This window comes from Asparagus officinalis, chromosome 6 (assembly GCF_001876935.1).
Source record: "Asparagus officinalis chromosome 6, Aspof.V1, whole genome shotgun sequence".
Lineage (NCBI taxonomy): Eukaryota > Viridiplantae > Streptophyta > Magnoliopsida > Asparagales > Asparagaceae > Asparagus > Asparagus officinalis.
Window position 1 is genome coordinate 4,102,583 of NC_033799.1, and position 8,715 is coordinate 4,111,297.

An 8,715-nucleotide genomic window follows, 5' to 3' on the forward strand; every position below is an offset into this window, starting at 1 on the left:
TACGTATGACCCACCGAGAATAACTTGATGTTGGCTAAAGTTTACTACCAAAATGCTAGCACTAGTTATTCTTAGGCATTGGGCTTCTCTATTTAAGCTAGTAACATTTCTTTACACTAGTTCATGTAGGACTAAAGTTGGGGTGTCACAGTTTCACTTCAAAACTTTTTATCCTTTTTACTTTTTCTAGAATCGAAAATTTATTTGTGGAAATGTAGAAAATAGAAGGAATACAAAAAAAAAAAAAGATATTGTCAAGTCAATTGCTTTTCATGTGATATGCTTATGGATATCTTTTGGGCACTTCTTTTCAAACCCAAAATTCATAGAAAATATTATGTTTGGATTCATAGAAAATATTTACTGGCTAGGACATAGGTTTTCTCATGATTAGTCCCGTTGTTTCGGGCCTAACGCCTAATGTACTACCTCTTTTTTTTTTTTTTTTAATATGTAAATCTCTTTTATTTTTACTGTCAACACACTTTGATGATAGCTCACAGCATTTTCTGTCTCATACTTATATATTTGTTTCAAGTTAACTGCAAATACCCCCATTAAACAATGACTGTGGTCATGTATTATGCCTCCTAAATTATCTATTACCGCACATAATTTAGTGGGTTTATAAAGTTAATGATATATATTATATAGTATATATATTTATATATAATATATATATAATATAATATAATATATATTTATATATATATATATATATATACTATTATTATATTATATAGTTAATATGAGTAGTATGGCTTGTAATCAAAAACCCCAATTTTGTGATTTGGTAGTGATGCATGACACAATCTCTCCTCACTTATTCAAATGCGGCACCACATTCACATGGTTATGGAGTGTTATGTGGCAACTAGTTCAACCATTGTGTAAATAAGTGAATAGTGAATCGATTAATGTCACACCTCACTACTGGAGCATAAAACTTTTGTGTTTGGTACAAACTTTGGTACCATTTTCTCATAATATATATATTATATATTCCTACTATAGTATAATATAGATACTTAATATCATATTATATATATATTAGTATATATATATATACATTAGTATAAATATATAGTATTATATACAATCAGTTAGTGGCAGAGGTGTGACGACGTGCATATATCCAATGGCCTGATGGTATTTCTTTTCTAACAGACTACACAAAAATCTATTTTTAATTTTTTGGATGCAGCGCAATATTCAAATGAGAATAAATTAAGCTGTGCCATCTTTATTTATTTTCGTACAAGTTGGACTTATCTCATCTGGCTATATCAACTTTTGATATCATATCCTTGCAAATCACATGTCTTTATAGCTCTTCATTTCTTTAACATGCAACGTATAGGTTGGTTGCTGGATCGACGAAATTCTATTTTAAATTATTGAGTCCAACATGATTAGATCTAGAACTCTACTGTGGGAAGAAATATAGTCTTTTTAAAATCACTAAATAATAATATTTCTTATAAGTTCTAAAACAAATAAGTTGAAAAATTCCAATTTATTTCCCCCCTACTTAATTATAAGAACAAATAAGTGAATAAGTAAAATTTATCAAATGTTTAGATTTTGGATTCTTATAAGTAGAACCACAACTTTTTTGGATTCTTACAAGTAGAAACACACTTTTCTGAGTTAGGCAAAATGCTAAAAGAATTATTTTATTGAAGGAAATAGATATAAAAAATATATATGGAGAGGCAGGAAGAAAAGAGATTCCCCGTGTATGTGGCTTCACTACTCTGATTATTTTAATTTTGGATCCTCCTTGCAAATCACGTCCTACTACTTAGCTTTTTATTAACAACAACCGCTGTGCCTCTTAGAAAACTTATTAATTGTCATCTTCTCAAAATGTAACTAATTAATAATTATTATTATTTTTTCAAAATAAATAAATCACTTCCAACGCTTTCTCTAGGCAATGTGTTACACGGGATGGAATATTTAATTTCTTACAGAAGAGGTGGGCATGTGCGTAAATAAATTAGAAACTAATTGTTGACCTGTTGACCCTTATAACCATCTGGCATATATATACGTGTGCTTTGAACTTGCAATAAGAAACACACAGTACTCAATCTCTTCCCATAACTTGATCTCCCCATAACTAATTTTTCCATTTGGAGAAGAGAAAAAAAAATGTCGAACGCATGTCTGAATGCATTTGGTAGTTTGGTGTCGTACCGTATTTCGTCACCATCGCTTGGCGCTTATAAGCGTCTGGATTTATGCGGCAACTCCTTTAACAAGAAGGTCAGTTTATTTTTCTTGTGTAAATTGATTTATTCTTCATATGAAGCTAGCTACATTTCAGAGTGATTTACATTTCTGTAAACGTGCAGAAGCCTCTGAGGACCGTATCCGTGCACAACACGAATACTGAACCGTTGCAGGCGATAGTTCTGAGCTATCCAACAGAAACATCAACACAGAATGAACCACGACAGACCTTAGAATATCATCCTACCATTTGGGATGAAAACCTCATCGAATCGATTCACAGCCCTTATGCAGTAAGTTATTCGATGACATGGTAAATCATCATAATTATTATATGAAAAAACGCTTGAAATATTGGTTTTAGGCTCGTTGTAGCTAACTCCAATGGCTACAAAACCACTTCCGCAGTCATAATATTGTCTGATAATATTAGAACAATGGCTATAATCTATCCTAAATATAACTAAGAACGTATCGTGCCTCAAAGTACGTAGTCCCTGTGCCTAATTTCCATCTACAACATGGCTACTGATCAATCTCTCCGGTCTCTATCATCTCTTAATTAGGATGGTGCATTCAACACAAGGATTGAGGAGCTCAAGGTTGAGGTCAAGCACTTGTTTGGCGTTGCTTATGATACGGCGGATGAGCTTGAACTCGTCGACAAGGTCCAACGGCTAGGCCTTGCCTATCAATTCAGTGAGGAGATTGACAATGTACTTGCAAGAGTATACAGGGAAGGACTAGAGTCTCTTCATGGTTTGAATGACACTGCACTTTGCTTCAGACTCCTTCGACAAAATGGTTACAATGTGTCATCTGGTATAGATCGCCAAATTTCAAGTTAAATTTTACCAGTCAATCCAACTTATTTTCTTTTCATTTTCTTTTTTTTTCTAACACACAATTTCAATATTGGTTGGTCAAAACAGACGTGTTCAATAAATTCAGAGATGAGGAAGGATTTATGAAGTGCTTGGCTGATGATGCAAAGGGTTTATTGAGTTTATATGAAGCCGCCCATCTTGCAATTCCTGATGAGAATATACTAGACGAAGCTAAAGAATTTAGCACCGAGCACTTAAGAAAATTGTTGATAAAAGAAGACAAGAACTCAAGTATAGTTGAACTTATAAAGCAATCCCTTGAGGCTCCTCTACATTGTCTGATGCCAAGGATTGCAGCAAGGAATTATATTGATTTTTATGAGGAGGAGGAGAGAAAGAGCTCTTGTTTGCTTGAGTTAGCCAAGTTAGATTTCAATGTTGTTCAAGCCTTGCATCAAAAGGAGGTGAAAGAGTTATCAAGGTAATTAATTTACATCCCCTCAAAATTATTTTATTAGTATATGCACCTCCTAGATGGATATGAGGCGAACGTATTTTCTCGTGTCACGCGACAATAAATTACTCTTTTATCTTTTGATATATTTTCCCCTTGGCATGCTTTTAGATGGTGGGAAGATCTTGGTTTGGCAAAGAAGACTACATTTTTTAGAGATCGCTTATTTGAGAGCTACTTTTGGGCAAGTCAAATTGCACCCGAACCAAAGTTTTCAAAGTTTAGGATCATTAATACAAAGTTTGCCCTCATTGCAACTGTCGTGGATGATTTTTATGATCTTTATGGTTCTATAGAAGAAGCTAGAATCTTCACATCAGCAATTAGAAGGTGAGAAATACATTCCAACTTTTTTTTTTATAGATTTAATTCAATAGAGCAGAACTCAGTGTACTATGCCATAAGATAAACTAAAATATAACTATATCTAATCTCTTTCTTCTTCTTCTTGTTTTGTTTAGCTGGGATGTTAAGGCAATGGAAACACTTCCAGATGACTTGAAGATGTGCTATTTGTCATGGCTCAACTTTGCAAACGAGACGATGTATGATATCCTTAAGACTTATGGATGGGAGGCTGCACAAATCTTTAAACCAGAGGTACTAGTTACAATTCTAGAGTGTGACTCTTGTGTTAATCCTTTCATTTTAATGCCTTGGGAAGCTGGTGCAAATTAAGAACGAGTTAGCACCTTTTGAGGTACATGCTATATTAAGAATGGGAGGCCGCACTAACTCTTTGTAACCCCTCACTATTAAGAATGGGAGGCCGCACTACTTTTTAGATAGTGGAGAGGATCCGAATCCATATATTTAATCGGTGGCCAAACAACATGATATATAAGGACTGCTAAGTTTTACATATGTGTAATTATTTCCTCACTTTCTTCTTTCAGTGGGTATGTCTCTGTGAAAGTCACTTGAAACAAGCAGAATGGCTACATGAAGGATATACCCCTTCCCTTGAGGAGTACTTGCACAACGACCTGGTCTTTGGGGGCTTAACTATTCCAGTTCACGCCTACTACTTTGTCGAGGAGAACCTAACAGAAGAAACACTTGATTGGCGTAAGAAAGCATATCAAATTTCATATTTGTCTGCATTGATAGTTCGACTGACAGATGACTTAGCACCTTCTGAGGTACATGCTTATAAGATTTTTTTCTCAATAATTTCTCATATGCAGTTTGTGTAATTAATTTTGTACCCTATATATCATACTCTGATTTATTTATTTTTGAATAATTTGTTTTGTTACCCTCCTTCTGCAAGGAGATGGATTCGGCACGTCCACAGGCGAAACGATGAACCTGATCAAATCCTTGTACATTGAACCAATCCCTATGTATTAACGTATAATACATACATAGCTCAAGGTGGTACAATATTATTATCTGTATAAGTATCTCTACTTATATTATATAACTCCAAATAAAGTTTCTTGGGTTTGTCTCTTTAAGCTCCTTAGTACAGTGTGTGTTTGTTTGTATCATCATCAAATCGTGATCTGCGTTATTAGCTCTTGTTTCATATATATATACCCTTCAACGATCAAGTATTGCTTACAGATTTGAAATACTTTATATTCATTAAAAAACCTGATTTCTTGATAATCATAGTTGCATATTATTTTGTAGAAAGTGGCCAGTGAATTTCGCATGTAAACTATGTTAATTGGAAGACATAACCAGTATACAGCAGTGCAGCATCATTAATTTATAATGGTTGATAATACGTTTTTATTGGTAAGAAGCTAAGGTTAGATTTCATTCGTTACCAATGATGAGCAATATTTGCAGGCTCCACTCGCATAACTGTCAAATAAAAACGCTCAGACCTAACAGTACTACAGAACAACCCCCACACCCAAAAAAAGGAGGGTAAAAAAAAACACACAAAAGAAAAGAAAGAAAAAGGAAAAATGGTCCCTTAGCAGATATATACAAGATGTTACCCCTGAAATTGAATAAATTGTAAACACGCTCTCAGCTTTGAACTGATACTCAAACCTGTGTATAAGAGAGAACCCCAAAACCAAACCTCCAACAATTTGACAGAATGAAGAAACCGAAAATAACGAACAGCATCACTGTCTTCCATTATTATCTGTGTCAGGCAATCTGGAGAGAGTGCAAAGTTGAAACGTGTTGTGCAGCGGAAATTTCGGCGGAGATCTGGTGCACAATAAGAGAGAAAGATCAAAAAGAATTCCCGTCTCACCAAGGAAACAAGAATCTGAAGCGGATATCTCAACAAAGTGAGATATCGGCTCTTCCTCTCATCAGTTCTAGGACTGACCTGTCGAGGGATCCTAAAAACTATTACAATGGCCACAAACTCAAACAATCAATTTTTACGTGGTTCGGCAAACTGCCTACGTCCACGGGGCAAGGAGGGGGAGATCTACTATTAGAGAGAGAATACAAAAGGTTTACAATCTCACAAACTAAACCCTCAAACTAACTCTCTAATCTCTCACAAAAGCACAAAAGGATTACACAGAAAACTCCTCTCAAAGTCAGCTTTGATACAGCTGCTTTTCTCCTATGCGCGAATCCCCTTGCACCTAGCCGCCGCAATTCCCCTTTGCCTTAGCTCTGCAGCCGCCAAAAGTTCTCAGCACCCCCCTCAATTGCACGTCACATCCAATTCACAAAACGCACATATCTTTAATAACGACATCTTTCTTTTTTGACAATTGGTGGACCTCTTGTTTTCCAAATCACATATACGCTAGCTACTCTCGAGCAGCCCTTTTTAACCTCATCAATACATCTTTCTATGAAACCTTAAAGTCCCTCCAACAGTTAAAAAAAAGGGGTTTTTATCTTTAGGTCCATTTGTTTACTCCCATTTATCTTTAAACCCAAGTTCTATTATTTGTATTTTTAAGTCCAATTCACACCCTAGTTCCCCTTAGTTTACCCCTTAAGGTACCGTTTGACAAAAGGTTAAGTGAGGGGTTAAGGAGACTTAACCCCTTCTTAACCTGCCAAACACAACAAATCTATATAAAGGTTAAAGTGAGTTAACCCTCCATAATTTGTCAAACATAAAAAATATAGAAGGGTTAAGTTAACCCCTCTAGAGGGGTTAAAATGAGTTAACCCCTTAAAATGAGGGGTTTACTAATACTCCTATTTAGATGGAATAAGAGTTAACCCTTCTAATTATAAAAAAATAGTCAAAATCATTGTTATTCCCAAACACTAAAACTGATCATAAGGGCTAAAATAAAACTTATTTAACGAATTAATAATTTAGTCATTCGGATTATCAAATGGGCTAAGTACATTAATCCTTCTCTTTAACCCCTCTTCATTAACTCTTTGCCAAACGGGGCCTAATAGTATAAAATTTGTTACCCCCCAAATTGGGGTGTAACCAAGGGGAAGGGAACTCCCTTCCCTTCCCTTCTCTTCTCTTCTCTTCTCTCAGCTAGCTTCCCTTAATTTCCCTTAACCCCATTGAAATCCAAACACGTCCTTAGGAAAGGGAAGGAAGGGAAAGGAAGGGAAAAAATTCCCCTTCCTTTCCTTCCCCTCCATTACACCCCAATTTGGGGTGTAAGAATTTGGACCAAATTTTCCATTCATTCCCCTCTCCTAAATGAAACTCCCAAACAAGGTTAAAATAAAATTTCTCTTCCCTTTCCTCTCTCTACCCTCCATCCAAACAGGCCACTAAAGAAAATGAAAATATGTTTTACTTTTAGCAACCTTTTTTTTTATTTTAAAAAAACACTTTTAGCAAAATTTGTTAGAATATAAAAATATGACAATCAACTCTTGCGACAACTTAGGATTTTTTTTTAGGGTTTTTTATTTCTAGGCCCATTTGTTTACTTATCTTTACCTATAAACCCAATCATTAGGCAATCAATTCTTTTGATTCTTAAACGCCAATTTCATCTTTTGTTTTTTGTCTTAAACCCAATTCTCAATATACCTAATATTGTAAACACTTGTATTTATACACCAACATGATAAAAATCCCAATATCGCCCCTTTTCAATACCCTCTACATTAAACCCAGCCCACCTTCCCTTCTCCTCATTTTCCTTCTTCCTCAAGATCTTGTCTTCGCTCCTCCGATACCACCTCTGTACGCGCCGGCCAGTCGCCGAGAATCTTGCTGTTAGGGCGCGCTTTAGATGCAGGCGATGGAGCCGGAGGTGGGCAAGGAGACGCGGCTGCCGTGCGTGACGTGGCGGTTGTTTTGGCGGGCTGAGGAAAGTGAACAGAAGGAATGAGTGGGCGGTGAGTCGGGTTCGGGGAGAATGAAAGGTGGAGTCGCGTTGCGGTGCGAGGAGGCCCGAGGATAGCGTTTGAGGGAGGTCGTGAACGAGGTGGTGCTCGTGTGTGGGGGAAGGTGTTAGCGGCGAACCAATGGAATCTGGGACTGCGCGAGCTTGGACGGACGGTGAGGTGTGGAGGCACGTTGGCGTCACGAGGTGATGCGTCGTGGTCGAGTTGCCACGACACTGGAGAGCTTGGCCCGGTTCTGGAGCTTGTCTGAAATTTGTTGAATTTTGGAGTTTCCTTGAAAGATTGTCATTTTAGCAGTTGAATTTGTAACATATTGCTTTTGATTGTAAGGTTGAAAGTAGAAATGAAGTGTTGATAGTGCAATTTCGTATTGTAAATTTGGTGCAATTTTTGGATTTGTAAGACTGGAATTTTTGTCAATTTTGCAATTTTGAGTGCTATTTGAAATTTATGAGTGTTAACACTTACAGATAGACCCCTACACTTACAAAATGACCCGCCTACACTACAGTGATAACCTGTCGCACTACGATTAACGCCCGCTACACTACAGGATATACCCGCTACACATTACAGGAACCCGCTACACTTTTCAAGATAATTCGCCTACACTTACACCCATAACGCGCTTACCCTACAGTGTAAACCCGCTAATCATCTTACGAATAACGCCCTCCACTTACACGATAACTGCCCTACATACACGTAACCCCTACCGCTTAAGGTAACGCTGCATACACTTGACGGGATACCCGCTATCACTACACTAAACCCCTACAACTAAACCGAATATACCCGCTACCTAAGTGTAATCGCGCCACTTACAAGGCTATACCTCTGCTACTAATTGTAACTCGCTAACCTTCA

The 8,715-nt window shown here is 36.7% G+C and overlaps 1 protein-coding gene across 1 annotated transcript; it reads left to right on the plus strand.

The window, feature by feature from the left end:
• On the plus strand, window positions 2,158-4,775 carry LOC109844770 (probable terpene synthase 9). The gene is made up of 8 exons (XM_020413890.1): window positions 2,158-2,271; window positions 2,361-2,531; window positions 2,805-3,060; window positions 3,171-3,546; window positions 3,691-3,909; window positions 4,041-4,179; window positions 4,476-4,721; window positions 4,767-4,775. Exons 1-8 carry the CDS (start codon window positions 2,158-2,160, stop codon window positions 4,773-4,775), a joined length of 1,530 nt encoding a protein of 509 aa, XP_020269479.1.